We start from the raw sequence: 20,423 nt of genomic DNA, 5'->3' as shown, positions 1-20,423 counted from the left end.
GAAGAATTGCAAGCGCTATGTCGATCCTAGCCCCTCCCTAGGAGCTCTGACTCTCTCAATCATCACAGGAACACAACGACACCTGAGTCCAGTGTCATTCTTTTGTGATATTTCGTAAGGTTTCGGTACTTTCCCAGTCGGGCTGCTTCAATAAAAATATAAAAATCCACCCTCACAAAGTTACGCATTAATATAATTAACAGAAGAACGTGTATATAATTTGGACACGTAGTTACAAAAGTCATATCAATCAACTTTATCTATTATATCGTCGGTACAATCTATCTATTCTACCGTCGGTACAACGTGTAATCTTTCTGTTTTCATATCTTATAATTGGGTGCAAAATAATATCTATGCCTTTGACCTTAGTTAGTATTATTTGTGATAGATATGTTAGGGCTATAACGAATTAAATATATTGAAATTTTCTTATCACCGTTTTTATTGTAAGTTGTAAATATGTAAGAGATCAATTCTCAATTTTTTTAATGTTATCGGAACACACAAAATAAATGTGTTACACATTTTTTTTTTTGTATTTACTTTGCTGTAACGATAAGACCATATTTTTTATGCGTTTTTCTTTTTTGGTACTATTATTATTTTCTGCGCAATAAAATGTATGATTATATTTATTATGTATAATTCGACGATTTCATAGTTTTAGAAAAATTTAAATGTTTTTAACCGACTTCAAAAAAGGAGTAGGATTCAATAGTATTTTTATGTCTGTTACCTCATAACTTTTTACTGGGTGTACCGATTTTAATGATTATTTTTGAAGTAAATTTTTTTTACTCACGCTTGACTTGGGGAGTAAGCTGGTGAATGCATGACGAGAGCGTTGCGAAAAGTATGATCGGGCGAGACGAACGGAGTACCTAAGAGAGGTGCGAACACACATTTTCTTTTTCTCTTTTTGTCATAGCCAGTCAGTTAGGTTTCGTCATAGGTTTCGTATATCTAACCACAGTGTATGCCTATGGTGAATAAGTTTTACTTCAGTCGTGTGGTCCAAAGCACGCTCGTTATTTTTTTATAAAGATGGTGTTGGTCATGTGGTCCCATTTAATTTTGATCGAGATTTAACGGGTACTTTTGAGTCCAATAATGCGTTTTTAGTTGAATATTTCTTCGTCTACCTTCATTGTATTATTAGTTGATGCAACTGAAGTTGGTTTTTCGTAAGCGAGCAAGCAAAATTATAAATGAAATTTAAAATGATTTTTTTTGCAAAACTATAACGAATTGTGGTAATAGGTGGTTATAGTAAGGATATAATTTAATACCGATTTAAGTATATCGAGTGTTTTAATAGTACGCTATGCTTCAGCGTGTAATATCCTACTGCTGGGCATAGGCCTCTTTCTCCATGTAGGAGAAGGATCGGAGCTTAATCCACCACGCTCCAATGCGGGTTGGCGGATATTCCCAACTATGAGTCACAATCGGTATCAGGTGCACCGATGGCCTAACGTGCTCTCCGAGGCAAGGTGTTGAGAACCAAAATGATTCATAAACATCCAGACAAACATCTGTATCTGTATAGCCGATGTTTGAAAAATGTTTGTCATGTGCGGGGATCGAACCCGCAACCGCCAAGGCAACAGCCACAAACCAGTGATGTGACCGTTGCGCAAACGTCGATACGAACGAACGAAACGAACGATAAGTCACTAACTACATTATAAATAAAATATTATTTAGCAAGTGCAATCTTGGCGATCCCGGATGTGACCTTATCTGCGATTACCGATATCGCGTTCATTTTGATAGCGCGGAAATATCATCTATTACGTTTTATCAGATCGATGTGGAAAGAAAAGGAAAGAAAATAAAACGATTATTTAGGGTAGTAACAAAAAATTTAAACAGAAAAGAACAAAATTGTTTTATAATTTAAAAGACCGACTTACATTTACATCGACAAGTATAGTAAAATACATATTATTAGGGATAAGTCATACACTAAACTTCAGATCAAGCTTAAATTTAAATTAGACGAAACGACAGTCAAAGGCTTTTGAATAAAACAAGGACCATCAAAATCAGTACACTCAGTAAAAAGTTAGCTTCGCCTTTTCTTGAGGTCGGTTGCTAAGGCACTCTCTCAGCTTGTTCTCCATCTGTTTGAGCACAGCGCGATTCTTCTATGAAGACTTTAAACTTGGACGGTATAAATAGATTTTATTTTTCAATTCAATAAAAAACTTAAATATATGTATAGGTATTATATATATGAAATATTATATAAATTTGATAATAAGATTATTCAACGTCACATAAAGATAACAAATGGTAATAATTATACCAATAATATATTAAATTAGTCATCGAATTATGCAGTTGTTAAGATATTTTTATCCGACTCTCCAAAAAAGAAGGAGGTTCTCAATTCGACTCATCTGACGGTAAGCAATTACTTTAGCTTATATACGCCGCGATGATTCGAAATAATTACAGTTTTAATAAATTTTGCTAACATGGAACGATGTACCCGCTAGATCGAAATTTTTGATATGATGATTTTATATAGGGTTCTCAGCGACCGTGGTTCGTCTATAGTGAGTTCTTTAGTTTTGCTAACATGCCATATATCGGGTTACGATAGTATAAGGTCTTGTAGGTATACATATGAGAAGAAGGATCACACAGTTTATACAATAGAGATTAAGAAAATCTCAAAGCAATTTTACAAACTTATTAATCCTCCCCGGACCTCTGTGGAGTGCAGACGTGCCTTGTGTTATATTAGTGTTAGCTGACAGACACATACACAGCAGTGACAACGTGAGTAATATTCTGTTGTCCTGCTAATCGAAATTGAATAACGAGCGATTAACGATGCCAATCAAACCCTCCGGCTTACCTACACTATCGACGCTTGCGCCATTGTCTGGCGGTCTCGATAGCAATACGAGCTCCACTACAAACGACCCGCCGCTTCACCAATGTGCGTCCGCGCCTGATCTCTCAACAGTTCAACCAAATATTACCGAACGTAAAAAAAGGAAGTTCAGAGGAGATGATTTTGACGCGGGTATTACTTTGAGGGTATTCTCGGATTTCTCAAAACAACAAGAGAACCGTTTCGAGGATTTGTTTCGGAGAATGAATAATATTCTAGAACAAAACATTGAACTTAAAAAAAGTGTAGAAGTTCTATCAAGTAAATATGATGATTTCTTGTCGCGCATATCTAATCTCGAATCGGAACGTAAGGAGGATAAAAAGTACATACAACGGTTGGAGGAACAAGTCGATTTATTGGAGCGAAAATCTCAAGCAACTATTATTGAACTCAAAAATGTTCCAAAATCGACTGGTGAGACAAAGGATCATCTCCGTAAAATGGTTATGTGTATGGCTAAAGCAATTAATGTTGAGGTTGATAATTCTGATATTAGAGATATTTATCGAATAAAGTCAAAAGATAACATGAATCCTATTAGAGTAGACTTTAATAATGTAATTATTAAAGATAAAGTAATATCTAGTGTTAAAAAATTTAATAAGTCAAAGGAAATTACAGCGAAACTTAATACGTCACACTTAAATTTACAATCTCCTACACAGCCGGTTTATATATCTGAAACATTAACCAAGAAAACGCAGCGGCTTTATTATATGTCAAGGCAGTTTCAAAAAGCACACGATTTTAAATTCTGCTGGACAACACACGGAATAGTTTATCTTCGCCGACGAGAAGAGGATCCCCAAATTCGCGTTAATACTGAATATGACTTAAACAAACTTTTACTAAAATGACTATGTTTATATTTACATCTATGTTTTTGTCTACATAACTTGTTTTTTAATGTTTTCTATTTTTGCCAACAATATTTTTGTAATACTTTAGACCCTATGGAAAACATGTATTGTTGTTGTTCTATTGTACAATATTATGTTATACTTACAACGAATGTAATATATAAGTTACACATATATAACCCACTCAATATAAATAATAAAACACATTTTAGCCATGTACACATTCTCACACATTCATATACATTACACAATCCACACTACATTGAAAACAAAATTAATTTATTTGTTTATTGTAAATTTTTAAAAGTACTGTCCTATGTTATACCCACATCAAATTGTTATGAAATACACACATACTACCCACTCAGTAGAAATAATAAAACATATTTTATTCATACACATTGTATCACACATACTTATAAACATTCATTATACATTTCTCATTATATTGCAAACAAAATTGACTTACTTCAGTATTACGAATTTATGAAAGTACTGATTATTATTATAAACATAGGAAAATATATTGCGTATAATTTAAATACAAATGGAATGAATGTGAAGACATTTAGTTTTGAGTATAAAATTCAATGACAACATATTTATTCCAGCCTCAGAAGTAGACGCAACTGGCCAGGTTGATTGTATATCAATAAGCAACACTGGACTTTGTTCTCAAGTATTACAATGTGACGAGTTTAGTGATCCGTTAATAATATTGACTATGAATATAAGAAGCATTAAAAGTAATTTTGACCTTTTCATAGCTTTCATTTCTACTATGAATATTGCCATAGATGTCATAGTACTTACGGAGTGCTGGACAAAAGAGGATGATACACCGCCGAGTATTAGGGATTACAATATATTTTGGACAAAGGTTAGCTATAATAAAAATGATGGAGTAGTCGTGTATGTAAGGAGTGAGTTACGGGTTAGTGTTCAGGAACCAAGGTTTCGAGAGGGGAATTGTCTTGTTCTCTGTTTGGAACCCGAGTACACAATTATTTGCTCCTACCGACCACCTAGTTTTAGAAATATAAATATTTACTTAGAGTCGTTGAATAATTTATTAAATAATACCCACACAAAAAATGTTATTTTGGTAGGCGATATAAACATTAATATCATGCCGGAAAATCTATCAGGGGCGACTCAGGATTATTTAAACTTACTTGCACTACACGGATTAAAACCAGGCATTAATATACCCACACGCATAAATACTTGTATTGATCATATAATGATAAAATGCTCGTCACCTTGTAAAACTATAGTGTTTGAACAAAAAATAACAGATCACTCTCCACTATTATTATTTATAAATAAAGCTAATGTGATAAAAAAACCGTTTAATGTCAATAACATAAAAATAAACTATAGTAATATTAAAGACACACTTGTTAAAAGGAAGTGGTCAGAATTATATAGCATTAATGATACGAATTTGGCATCTGAATTGTTATTAACAACTTTGATAAATGTTATAACTGCTAATACTACAATTGTTAAAACATCTAAAAAACTTCAACCACTTAAACCCTGGATCACAAAGGGAGTAGTAAAATGCATACGGAAAAGAGACAAGTTACATAAGAAAACAAAAAAGTCACCTATGGATATAGACAAACAACAAAAATACTTGAGATATAGAAATATATGTAATTCTATAATTAAAAATTTGAAAAAACAATATTATCAAGACAAATTAAATAGAAACAAAGGAAACATTAAAGAAACCTGGCATATTATCAAGGAAATATGTGGTATAGATTACAATAAAGAAAATCAGGATGACTTACTAAATATAGATGAGTCTCCAAAAGTGGCTGTCAATAAGGTTAATGACTTTTTTACCTCCATAGGAGCTACTTTGGCACAACAAATACTCACTAAAATGAATCTTTCTGAACTAGATCTGGCTCGAAAAGTAAAAACTAATTATTCACCAATTAAATCAATGTCCTTTGCACCAACTGACGGTAATGAAATAAAAGATATTGTTTCCGGACTTAGATTGCGTAGTGCGCCAGGCTGGGATACTATAACATCAAAAATTGTAAAGGAGAATATTGCGTCTCTTGCGTTGCCGATTGCTTACCTTTGCAATCTTAGTCTAGAAACAGGTGTTTTTCCGGATTTATTTAAAAGGGCAGTGGTTTGTCCGATATATAAATCTGGTGAGAAGACTGTACCATCAAACTACCGGCCAATCTCTTTACTCTCTACCCTATCTAAAATATTAGAGAAAGTGGTAAATAAACGAATGATAAATTATTTAGAAAAAAATGAGTTGCTTAGCAAATATCAATTTGGCTTTAGGAAAAATAAATCAACGGAAGACGCAGTACTAAGATTAACAAATAATATAGTATCGTATTTAGACAAGGGTGACAAGTGTTTGGGAGTCTTTCTAGATCTTCAAAAAGCGTTCGACACAGTGTCTGTACCGATACTCCTGAAACGTTTGGATAGTATTGGCATAAGAGGTGTGGTTCTTGAGTGGTTCACGGACTATTTATCGAAGAGAACACAGTGTGTGAGGGTGACTGGTGTTATGAGTGATCAACTTACCTGTAGGTTCGGTGTTCCACAGGGCAGCACTCTTGGACCTACATTATTTCTTATCTATATTAATGAACTCTGTAATGTAGCTGCCCAGTGTAACGTGGATATAACTATGTTTGCTGATGACACTGTACTACTTTTTCACGGTAGCAATTGGGACACTGTATACACTAAAGCTGAAAATGGCCTTGCTATAGTCACAGCCTGGCTGGAGGAAAGCTTGCTGTCCTTGAATGTTTCAAAGACGAATTATATATGCTTCAGCAAGTCAGCATCGGATAAATTGTTACCTAATTCTGGACTTAAAATACATACGCACCCTTGTAACCGCATCGTTGACAACTGTAACTGTGGCTGTGGAAAACTTAATAGAGTAGATTCCGTGAAGTACTTAGGTGTAGTAGTCGATGAACGACTTAATTGGAACTTACATATTACTACTTTAACTACTAGGATCAGAAAGCTTATGTACATCTTCAAAAATTTACGTTCAATATGTGAAGAAAGGCTCCTAATTCAAGTCTATCGAGCACTCTGCGAGTGCCTTGTGAGATATTGCATCTGTGCATGGGGAGGCGCTGGTAAGACAAATATAATGCTTGCAGAGAAGGCCCAACGCGCGGTCCTAAAAGTAATACTCTCTTTACCTTATAGGCATCCCACAGTTGCGGTGTATAAACAAGCTGATGTACTGACTGTAAGACAAATATACATATATGAAGTTGTTAAAAGATACCATAAGAAGTGTGTACCTTATTTACCTATAATGAACAAAAGGATAAAAAGATGTCCGGTAAATCCTACGAAAACAGCGTTTGGACGAAAACATTACAATCACCATGCTCCAACTCTTTATAATAAAATTAACACAATTTTCAACATCAGAACACTTAATAACTATACATTAAAGGAAAAATTACTTGCCTGGTTAAAATGCTTAGATTACAACGCTACAGAGAATCTTTTAATAACAGTTAAATAATAACTATTGACTAACGTGATATACACAGACATATATACAGACACAAACACACACACACACAAACACAAACACACGCACACACACACACACACACACACACACACACACACACACAAACACACACACATACACATGGTAATAAATAGTGATCAACTAAACACACATGGCACATGTTTTCCATCTAAATGTTAATTATAGTTTAAAGTTATTAATGTTAATGTTAGCTAGTTTTGATTTTTTTTGTACCATTGAATTGATAATAATTCGTTTTTAAGGGCATAATTTGTTATTACATATATTTAAGGGGAGGATACTGACGTCTGCAACACAGTGCAAACTAGTGCAGGAGTCAGGGTAATCTGTATTGTATAATTTATGATTGTGTCCAATAAAGATTATTATTATTATTATTATTATAATATCAAAGTTCATGACAATAAAATTTCGTGGTGATATCATTTCGAACAATTAATCTGTTTCCAATGATAATATAATCATTAATATTCTTTAAAAAGATAAAATTCTCCTGAGATTTGATATGATTTATATTATATTAAAATCATTTTTAATACGCGTATTTGTACATTTTGTACAATGTTAGAACACAAATGATAGAATAGATAATTGTATAGCGATAGAAATGTGGATTGGTAACATATACGAAGCATTTGACTTACCATTAGCACCACTATACTACAAGCATTAACTACATAATTGTAACTACTGCTAAATTTTGAAACCTTAATATTCGAAAACTGTATTATAATTATTAATGACTCGTTTAATTTTATTTCTTAGTTGTTTTTTTTTTCAATCTTATTCTGTTATATGCTGTGTGGAATACACAGGCCGAAGACGGGCAGCAGCGTCTTCGGTGCGACAAAGCCAGCCCTGCGGTCAAAAACCCGCCTGCACAGCGTGGTGAGTATGGGCAAAACACATGAGCTCACTTATGAAGGCCTATGTCCAGCAGTGGACTGTATTAGGCTGAAATTATGATGATGGTGATTATGATTCTGTTATGGTACGTGAATATATCCAGATATAAATAGTGTCTTATTCCTGTGGCGAGTGATAGCCAGAGCTTGTGAGGATAGTCGAAGGTAGAGTCGTAATCGCGTTTACGATGATTGTGGTGTTGTGCGCGCTTCATAACGCTTCTTGCTAGACATATAGAGAACTACAATAGATTTGATATTGAACTTGAATTTTGTCAGGTATAGGAAATTTACTCGTCTGTCATAGGTACTATTCCTGTGATAATAAATAGGAATGAAAAAATACAAGGACGCCGATTGTTGAGGCTAATAATATAATATGACTTCTTCCATTTGAAGAACAATTAAAAATATATAAAACAAAAATCTTATATAAATAAAAATGAATGTCGCTAAGCGCATAACTCGAGAATGGCTCGACCAATTCGGCTAATTTTTTTTGTGGCCCACGGAAGGTTATGATACTAAGTAGAAATTAAAAAATAATATAATTTTTATTATTAACTTTTGACTAACTAGTATACAATAATTATTATGAAAAACGGAACGCTTCTAGTATTTAATAACTCAACACTTACATACATTGTTGCTAATTAGCTCGTTCAATAAGGAAAATGTATCTAATAGCTTATCTTTATACCTAAAGAAATATAAAAAGGTACTCGTGTAGGTGTGTCATTGAAATACAGGTACCTATCGCAATTATTTTAATCGGTTTTAAGTTTAACTTTATTATAAAATATTAGTCGCTTATAACAATAAAAATAAAACTAATTTAATTACTTTAGATATTTACCGGTCAATTTCGAGATAAGTGAGTTTAAATCATCTTTTTTTTTTTGTAATAAATTATAAAATAATACTATATAGTACAATACCATATAATACAATACCGTATAATACAACACATTACCAAATGAAAAAAACATGGGAAAAGATTTACATGTAACACCAACGATTTAACTTCTCTACATATTTGTACGCAATCTTGACATTTGAAGGGTTCGAAGACAAAGGAGCACGTGTTATTCGATCACAATACGAGTACAAATACCGCGAACATTATCGCGATGTCAGTGAACGTATGACGCAAACCACTGATAGGAATATAGGCCGAACCGAAATGTATCGAAACACAAAGACACACTCAAATAACTCGGAAATAAATTAACTATACTAAATTTAGGAAATAAGAAATAAACAACAGCTTTTATAAAACATGATCTAAGAAATTACAGAACAACCAAAAAATTACGCAGATAAACAAATGACTTTTTGCTTTTTAAGTCGGTTAAAACATATTATTAGCGCTCTTAAGTTTGTTCGTGCTATTAGAGGTTAAGCGTTTTTCTATTTCCGCGTTGTGATTGTTATAACAATTATGACCGGAGATAAATGTAGGCATTCTTTGGGTACTTTTGCTTTTTTATAACCCTTCTTTGTTTATTTAGTCAATAACCTTGTATTAAGCTATTTTTAAAAAAAATGAAGGAGCATTTATATTTAAAGGAGGCTTTTTCTTAATATGTAAAAACTCTTCCCCGATCTGTTGTTAACAATTAAATCGAAAAACTATATTCAAAGTTCGGTTTAGTATTGTAGCTATAATTACTATAATTGTATCAAACCTCACGATATATACCCCATGACCAACCTTAATAAACAGGCTTTCCAACGGAAGAAAAATAAATAAATTCAGTGATAAAATAACATTTTTAATCTATTTTTAATATATATGATGTGGGTATGTTTAATACATATAATGTGGGTCTCCCCACCGTGCCTCGGAGAGCACGTTAAGCCGTCTGTTCCGGTTGTTATCATGTACACCTGATAGTGATCGTTACTCATAGTAGGGAATATATCCGCCAACCCGCATTGGAGCAGCGTGATGGATTAAGCTCTGATCCTTCTCCTATATGGGGAAAGAGGCCTATGCCCAGCGGTGAGATATTACAGGCTGAAGCGTCATATATATAATCATAAAGGATAGAGACATAAATTATAGACTAATACAACGGCGAATAAGCAACTGATTTTTGTTAAAACGGTTGCTAGTTCGTTACCCGCTCATACTTAGAATACATTCTAGATTTTGTTGAGGTAGGACACAGTTGACGCTATCCTACTTAAAATCTGGGTTAACTCTTCTGTGGAAGTACCTTACAGAAGATTACAGTCACGTAGCATTGTGTTCTTCTTGTCAGTGATCGGCATCGAGCTTTATGATCTTAGTATACTCGTAGTAGGCTCCGGTAACTGCTTACCATCAGGTGGGTCGTACGCTTATTTGCCGCCCAAGTAAAAAAAAAGATATTTGTTGTGAGCTAGGGGTTCGTGTTGTTTTGTTATATCTAGACCCCGACATATGATTTTGTGTGACATGTTTAAAGTTAGGTGTTTATTTATTTATTATTTGTTTATGTTCGTTTATAAAATATTCTTTATATTAATTGTATTTATAACCGCAAATGTAATTTGTATTTTATCGATTTATTAAGTAATGTCATTTAATAATTAATGACGGAAAGATTCCATTCATATGTGCTTACTACGAGTATACTTAGAATAGAAATCTACCTTGCGGTTTTACCAGCGCTAACGTGAGTCACATTTTATAGCCTAATTTATCGATTTATAAAGTATAAAATATATATTTAAGTTTCATTTTAATTTATTTGATTAATGTCGAGATTAACGCCTTTATGTTGATTGACAAATGATATAACAATTTTATTACGTAACCAAAAATCTAAGTATTATTATTTCGGAAAAAAGTCGGCTAGTGTCCAGGCATATATATACTCGTACTTAATACACAATGTTTTAAATTTCCATGGTATATTAAAATGGTTAGTAGTGATTGTCAAGGCTACATATATTCGTTCAGTTTATGATATTTAACGACTCGTAAACAAAACGAATAGTTTCCTAAATATAGAAACGTCTTAAGTTTGAGGCTGACTTCCTCATAGAAATCCCATGAAAATTTCAATCATTTATATACTTTACATATCGAGCCAAAATCGAAAATCAAGCACCTTATCTTCAATTACAAAACATTGAAGATTCTTGTTTCGCATATAAAGCCTTTTAACCTTTTTTATTAGTTTATAACTCTACTTTATTACCCGACTGCCAAGGAAGGGTTATGTTTTTCGCGCGTATCTTGTATGTATGCATGTATGTTTGTATGTAATATTCTTTACTACCTCATATTTCCAGAACCACTGAATGGATTTACATAATTGAGGTATCGTTAGGTTCGTCTTAGCTGCCCAAGTGTTCTTAGATAGGCGACATTAAAAAAAATCAAACATGGCGGCTGCGCGAAGCCATTATAGTTAATGAAAAAAAAAATTTTTTCTCGAATACTACAATATGGGTATCAAATTGAAGGGCACAATACAAGGGTTTTAAAAAGGTATATCATGATTATTATTACCGTAATACTAATAAAGAAATACAATATTAAAGTTTAAAAAATGTGGACTTTGCTCTTTTCCACGCCTATGTCATGCCAAACTCGCCTCCTAGGCGACGATCAACTTCGGGGTGTAGCCTTTCTAATAAAATACAATGGTTAAAAAAAACATACAATTAAAATTACAAATAAAAATTAATAAATATCACACCAATTTACAATTACATTAATAAAATCAATAACAAATACATAATACCAAATACAAACAAATAATTTTAATAATAATTTTATTATATTAAAACCAATAGTTGTTGACTTAAGCAGTCACCTATTTGCTAAATGTCAGGCTTACGTTGCTTTGAGCAGAGTGAGATCTTTCTCCGGGCTTGCTATCAGTTCTCTTGACCCTAAAAAATTACTTAATCAACCACATGATGTAAACTGTTTTAATGAATTGAACCGATTACGTAAGTCTGACTAAAAAGACATAAATAAAATAATAATTAAAAACAAAACAAAAAACCCGCCTGCGTGAAGAACAACTAATAGAAAATCAAGTGAAAAAGCTGGAACAAGATAAAAATTCAATATGCACACAAAGTCAGCGAAATAAATAGAAACAATATCAAACATTTTGTGCTGTTCATTTAAAATATATTAATACGGTAGTCCTTCGAAACTTTATGCAACGTCGTAGATAATATGCAGTCGGAGGCATGAAATTGAAGGATAAATCAAATCATTCTCTCTTTGTGGGTTGGTGACCGCAGAACTGGCTTTGTCGCACCGAAGACTCTACTGCCCGTCTTCGGTGCCACGGGAAGAGAGTGCTTTTATAATTATGTATTATTTTTATGTTTTTTTTTTTTAATTATTAACAGAAACTTGTATATTAGTCAGCTATCACCTAAACCAGGCAAATTAAATTCATTAAAACCTGACGACCATGTGAGTGTTGTGCATATTTATGAAAAGTATTCCAGTTAACTTGAACGCTGAGTAAGTACCGTTAGGTTTTGAAAAACTTGTTCCATACACGATTATCACTTGCTAGTGTAATCTACATCTAACGACATTCATCTGATATTACTTACATAGAAGTAAATAAATAATATATGTATTGTTAAAAATTCTATTTAAATACTAGCCGACCCCGCAAACGTTGGTTTGCCATATATGTTATTAACCCCCATAATCCTCCCCCCCCTATAGCTTAGGTGTATGAAAAATTAATGTTGGCTGATTCTAAGACCTGCCCAATATGCTTCTTCTTGATCTGAAGAAAAATACTTCATAAACTTTTATCTTTTGGATACCGTTATTAGTCAGATAGCGTATTGTTTACTTTTAATCTTAACGTAGAAATCAAATTACTGAGAAATCTTTGAGTAATTTTAATACACACACACACGCACACATAAGAATAAATAATAATTCATCTGTTGAACTTTCAGGTAATGTCGAAGAGCAAAGTTATTGTCAACGTAATTTGAATAAATTATTCAAATGAACAAATAAAAATAATACCCAAACAATACAGCACTGTGACGCAATTAAGTAACACGTACATGAGGAAGTCAGAACAAGTTCCGTAAAAAGGTGGTCATAAGATGAATAGGTAATAAGTCCACATTTTAATGTGTTCACTGTCATGTCTATCACGTAACCGAAATATAAAGCGTTTGTCTTTAAATATTTAGTATCATATCGTTACATAGTATAAAACAAAGTCGCTTCCCGCTGTCTCTATGCTTTGATCTTTAAAACTACGCAACGGATTTGGATGTGATTTTCTTTAGTAAATAGAGTGATTCCAGAGAAAGGTTTATATGTATAATACATGCATAATATAATAGAGAAACACTGATAGTTTTTGCAACTGTGCGAAACCGTGGCGGGTCGCTAGTATCTTCATAAGATTCAAATAAAAAATGAGAAAAAACGTCTGAAGTAATGAGTTACTTTAAAAATGAAAATATAGTGGAATACGGATTACTTGCTATTTCTTGTTGAAATTGTTGTAAAATTTTGTAAACAGTGGTGGCATAAGGGACATCTAAAGAAATATGGCAGAATAACGTAAAGGATAATAATTATGTTTGAGGTCCCAAACGTACGTTACGTTGGTCAAGCGTAAACGCTGACGTTCTGAAGATGTCGTGTTGTCTTATCTCCTAGTTGCAGATATCATAGATCAAACAAACCTACCACTTGTATGCAGAGATGGTCACAAAATTTACTCTAAAGCGAAACGGGTTATACTGCCAACACTCACTAAATACAAAAAAAAACTACTTTTAATGTAGTTTTTTCAATATGGAATAAAAACTATACTGATTGTAATCAATAATCTAAAGCTAATAATATACCTATACGCAGCTACATAATACAAGCTAATAGCAGCTTTATAAAACAACTAGCTGACTCGGCAAATGTTGTCTTGCCGCTACACGCTATTTAAAAATAGGGGTTGGTGGTAGAAGGGTGAAAATTTAGGATTGTATGTATTTTTCAACGCCAAATCATAATAAAACAAAAAATAAATAATTTATCTAAAAACTAAAAAAAATTAGGGGTGGACTACCCTTAACATTTAAGGGGATGAGAAATAGATCTTGTTCGATTCTCAGACCTACCCAATATGCACACAAAATTTCATGAGAATCGGTCAAGCCGTTTCGGAGGAGTTTAACTACAAACACCGCGACACGAGAATTTTATATATTAGGTTAACAGTTCAATAATAGTCACTACATTTGTTTAACTATCTTGGCAAACGTCTATATTATGAAAAATAATAGATGATTATGAAATTGCCGTGATACTCCTCAATGGAAACACATCAAGTGCAGTGACAGAATTATTTTACAACTTATCTGATATTTTTAAAAGTTCAAACTTAGTACTTAGGTAGGTATCACTATCGTATCGTATTACTGATACCTTAGTCGCTAGTGTAAAGTATATTAATAAAGTTGTAACGAAATATAGCGCTTATATCCTTAAGTGGTCGTATAATTTTTAGTTATTGCGATTTACAAAAATAAGTCAACGGCTCCCAGTAGGATTTTCTCCTGTGTCGGGGGTACGAAAACACACACAATACACAAACACAAACGCCCAGACGACGACAAACATTTATATGGCCAATACAAATTTCTGTCGTGAGCGGGGATCGAACCCGCGATCCCCATTACAACAGTCAGTTCTGTGACCGTTGCGCCAACGCGTCGTCAAGAATAAGAATCGCATATGATATACTCGTAGTGCATGCCGAAACTGTCAATGTTATGTCACTATAAAAGACAAAGTAAATATCAAAACGTGGATTAAAAAAACAAAACCTCTTATATCTCACAATATCAAGGTTCAAACAGCGAACTCAAGGTTCGTAAACGCTTCATAGGATACAGAAATTAACAGACCGCAGTTAGAGAACAAATAATTATACAGATAAATGATCTATTCTTAGAGGGGTATGTATGCCCGCTCTGGAGTAGTGATGCGAGTAGTGGATAAATATCCATCCCGAGCGGAAATCGAACCCGCAAACGGTCGGTGTTTGAGGCGACTACTCGCACCACTAAAAAACTAAAAACTAAATACATTATAATCGCTAAATACAAATGTATTTGTACAAATATTTATTTCCGGTTATTTACCAGCGTGGCGAAGCGACGGCCGTTGACACTAAATAAATGCAGGTGTCATCAAAAGGGCTCACTCTATGTTGTATATACAAAAACACACTAAGCAAATGAAGAGTTTCACAATAGCTACTTTTGCGCAATTTTACACTATCGTTATTAGCGTGGGTGTTAAGTGGGTCAAAACTAAGTGATTACGAATTACCTATGTATGAACATACATATCTATGGACAAAGTTCAATGTTTACTCATCGAACTAGCAGCTGACGTCCTCTATTTCAAAGTAACTGTATTGTAATTTTTATCATTTCATGAAAAAAAAAAAATTGTGTAAGCCTCTTTTCTTTAGAAGTTTCTTTTAATAGAATAAATTTTATAAAAATAACTTGGATATTTCCTTGTTTTTAAGTAGAAAGGTAATTTACGATAGGCTGATGTGTGTGTGTGTGTGTATGTGTGTGTGTGTGTGTGTTTACAATTATTATAAAAACTCTACTAATAATATGATGCAAAAAGTTCCGCAATCTCCCCAATTTTTCGTCTTAGTTTGTAAAACAAAAGTTACAAAGAAATTAATAATTAATAATACCATTAAGTTCGTCTATGTGGATAATATTTGCTGATTTTTTCAAATTTCTTGCTGTTTTTTCAGTCGTATTAATGTCACAATTGAAACTGATCTAATACAAAATAACGATATAAAATGGCAAAATTACAAAAGCAAGCGTTGAAAACAAAAAAAAAATTTATAAAAATTAAAAGTTTCCTTCTCATATCATATTTTAGTCTTCCCATTAAAATTTTTTGATTTTTCCACATTGTAACCAATTAACAGTTTATGCTGCTTTATGCATCTAATATCAAAGTTCATAGTATCTCATGACGTGTAGATGTTAACTTTTGTTGAAAAAACCTCCGTTGTGACGTTAGTGTGTGTCAGAAGTAAATATAACAAGTATTTATGACGATGACTTGAATAAGTTGTTTTTTTGTGTTGTTACCTATCTCAGATTTACATACCTACCAGTAGAGTATACAGTTACCTATATCAGATGCCGTGTGGTGTCGGCCGAGTAGAATAGCACCACCCCTTTTCTTCCCGTGGGGGTTGTAAAAGACGACCGAAGGATAAACCTGGCCCAAAATCATCAAGGTCCTGGAGAAGGAAAACTTCATTTGAAACCCGGAACGGGTTCTCCGTCAAGCATTCGTGGCATAGCTCTAAAATGCGAAAGACTCTTGCAGCCGAACTGGCTCCACACGTATCGACTCGTCGTTCCTGTGGGCCTAGCCAGTGAGGTCGAGAGGGTGGCGCAGAGCTTAGGCAACTCTGCGTTTTCCTGAAGAGTGACCTAGGCGACACAGTGCCTTTCTGACACTGTCTAAATCGTCTGCAATAGACGGACTAAGGCCAATGAGAGAACGAGATGAAACCTATCTCATAAAGCTTGTCATTATTTTCGTTTCTAACCAATAGTAGCTGATACGGTGAAATTTGTGCCACCTTATTTATCTCTATTTTTTTTATACAAACCTTGAACCAACAATAACGAGCACATAAAAGAATTCCAATTTTTTAAAATACATTTAATTCACAATAACTTCTGCCCGCGACTTCGTCCACGTGGAATAGTTACTTTGGGCTAGCTGGGGAAGCTCTAAAAAAATCCAATTATGAAACATGCTTTATTAGTACTCCGCACCTATGGTGATGATATATAGCATCGGTAAATAGGCTATCTAACACTGAAAGAATTTTTCAAATCGTACCAGTAGTTCCTGAGATTAGCGCGTTTAAACAAACAAACAAACTCTTCAACTTTATAATATTAGTATTTTATATAGGTATTTTGAAGGTATAACTTTTGTCTTCAAACCAGTTATTACCATCTTTTTTTGCGATAACTGTTATTTCCACGTGTCCTTCAGTTTTATATCAATCAATAAAATAAAAAATATAAAACGTTTTAAAACACCGAATAAATTAGCTTAGCAATCAATTAAATGTATTCGTAAAATTAATGAGTTGTAAAACTTACAATAAAGTAATTATATAATTTTTATTGGAAATCCTTTTTTTTACTAATTAGCCATAATAACTAAATAAAATAATTTATGAAAATAAGTATTTGACAATCGTTTTATCGTATTGATGCGACTGGTCACCGGTTCTATCTCAGTGCAGATATTTGTTTTAACCGAGTTAATAACAAGGAGGTTCTCAACTTTATTTGATTAAAAAATAAAAATAAACGTTTATTAATCAGACAACAAAAAATCCATACGTAGCATTGATATGGAAACCCTACAACTAACGTTTGATACCACATCATTCTTTACAGGGTTTACCGATTTAACTTACGCGGTGTTAAACTTGTAAGATAGAGAAATAAAATGAAGTTGCGTTTGTTAGAGACATAATTTAATGACAAAATTTTCTATGAAAGCGACAATTTTCCAATAACTTTATTATGCACTTCAACTATTTTCAAAATATTTAAACTTTCAAAAACTTTCTTTGATGCACTGGTGAATTTAAATACATGGAGAAAGAGGCAAATGCCCAGCAGTGGGATATTACAGGCTGAAGCAAAATAATATGTAAATCTACTTTTAACGATGGAATGGAGATTAATTAAGTCTCAAAAAAAAAATATTACCTCTTGTAAAATCAACAAATTGTCGGTTCAAGAGTTATTTATATATATATAAATACACTAAGGTTAAGATGTTTGCCTCCCTTTTTAGAAAAAAAAACCTCACAATTACTGCACATAACGTATATATTATTTGATAGATAATTACTTGCTCTACCGACATCCACAACTAAAAAATTTAAACTATTTAAAAAGGAAGGTTTAAGAATAAGGATCGCTATTTATTTATTTTTCAAATCAACGTTGGTGAAACAGCGGGGCCCAGCTAGTGAAATATATAATTATTATACTCAGACACAATATTGGATTATAATTGGACTTAATTCCTACTGTACTGTTCCTAATCGACTGATTTTCTGTATATCCATAGTCTACAGACATACAGCTTCTAATCTATATACAGAAATAGAATATACAGAATAGGTACTTATTTTTCAAAAGAGTAACTGCGGAGTTTCTTGCCGATTCTTCTCTGCAGAATCTACATTCCGAATCGGTGGTAGCTTTAGTTTTACAAAAATAAGAATTTATTTTTAAAGTTTTAATTTGTAAAATGACGATTCGAACGTGCTCATGGGGCCTATTTGATTTTGATTTTATGTGGTCTAATGTAGTGCCTCTCACTTGTATTCTATTAAAAAACTCCTAACTTACTCAGATTTGATAAAATTATTATTAAACATTTTTTTCTTTTTTTGTAAATGTAAATTCAATATTGCCGGAACCGCCTTTGGCACCTATAATTGAGGTGACACTTAGCAAGATTATAATGTACGAGAAACTTTAAATATGAAAATAAAAATAAAAATAAAAATAATTATAATTAATGTTGCAAAATGAAAATAAAAATAATTATAATTAACGGTGTGATTTTTTTTTGTGTAACTTTGAAATAAAAATAAAAAAATTAAATATTATCTGACATTAATAATGCTACTATTGCGACTGAGCTCCAAAATTAAATGTTTGTTTAATCTTTACTCCCAAGCCGAGTTCGTAAATACTAGGAAATGTTATATCTGTTTAATTGATAAATACACATTATTATGTGTATTATCAATTAGTTACTAAGCATGTCTCACATATATCTCACACTAGAAGATAAAAAAATATTTACATTGTTGACAATTTATGCGGTACGGTTAGCACCTAACCGGAAAATTACATTATATACATATTACATTACATAACCGGAAAATTCAATGGATAAAAACATTTTTGCCTATGGAATACATTTTTTTTTTTACAAAAATATATTTAACCAACGAAATACTAATTTATACTATATTGTCAAGAGAAATATTTTTTACTGAAGCCTAAGTCCAAATAATTTATTAATGAACTACTTTTAATTATTTATTATTAAAATATATTAAAAAGAATGAATAACATTTTACTTGTCTAGTTTGTCCGCAAGTAACAGTCATACCCGCAGTTTTTAGTTAACTACAAAGTTACTAAAACGCGTTCAAATCAAGCACAACTATTCTCCTTATCTTTAACTACTTTTACATATATTTATTAACCGACTTCAAAAAAGGAGGAGGTTCTCTATTCGACTGCATTTTTTTAAAATCAATGTTACCTCAGAACTTTTTACTGGGTAGACCGATTTCAATAATTCTTTCTTTAATCAAAAGTTGGTGCTTATCATGTGGTCCCATTTAAATTTATCGAGACCCAACAAATACTTTTTGAATTATATTTAATAACACGTATATACTTCACGGTTTTTTCATCACCTGCGTTGTATTATATACCTCATAACTTATAATATGATCGGGATATAATCAGTACTTTTTGAGTAATCTTTGATGAGTATTAATTTTTTATTTCATTGTAATATGTTAAGTTTAGAAATATGTTTTGTAAACATTATTATTATAAGTAATTTAGACCTTCAACAAAAATATGAAATCTATACTAAAATTATAAAGCTGAAAAGTTTGTTTGTTACAACTTTGAACCCGCTAATCTCAGGATATACGGGTTCGAATTGAAAAAAAATATTGTGTTAGATGGTCTTTTTACCGAGCTAGCTAGCGAGGTATAAATCATATTTGTTTTATTTACAGGAACCAAACAAATTCTACACAGTGTGAATGGCAGGCTTCGTCCAAAACAATTAATTGCTATTATGGGTCCGTCAGGCGCTGGCAAGTCCACTTTACTAGACGTCCTCTCCGGATACAGAATAACAGGCGTTGGAGGTGCCATATTTATCAACGGACGAGGAAGGATTATGAGTAAGATGAACAATTCATATAAACATAAATATTAAAAGCATAATTTCTTTTGAGAATGGATGGCTGGATAGATGAATGTTACTTTTTTGTTTATACTACGGAGTTAGTAACATTGTATATATATTC

General features: G+C 32.6%; 1 protein-coding gene across 2 annotated transcripts in view; it reads left to right on the top strand.

The window, feature by feature from the left end:
• LOC123655884 (ATP-binding cassette sub-family G member 1) overlaps window positions 1–20,423 on the top strand; it is a 64,768-nt gene that overhangs the window by 35,109 nt on the left and 9,236 nt on the right. For both annotated transcript variants that reach the window (XM_045591630.1, XM_045591629.1), the window contains exon 2: window positions 20,127–20,297. In XM_045591630.1, the coding sequence (XP_045447586.1) occupies window positions 20,127–20,297 (171 nt within the window). The remainder of the gene's footprint in view (window positions 1–20,126; window positions 20,298–20,423) is intronic.

Source organism: Melitaea cinxia, chromosome 8, assembly GCF_905220565.1.
Source record: "Melitaea cinxia chromosome 8, ilMelCinx1.1, whole genome shotgun sequence".
NCBI classification, from domain to species: domain Eukaryota; kingdom Metazoa; phylum Arthropoda; class Insecta; order Lepidoptera; family Nymphalidae; genus Melitaea; species Melitaea cinxia.
Note: the sequence above shows the minus strand (reverse complement) of the source record. Positions and strands in the feature narration are given on the sequence as shown.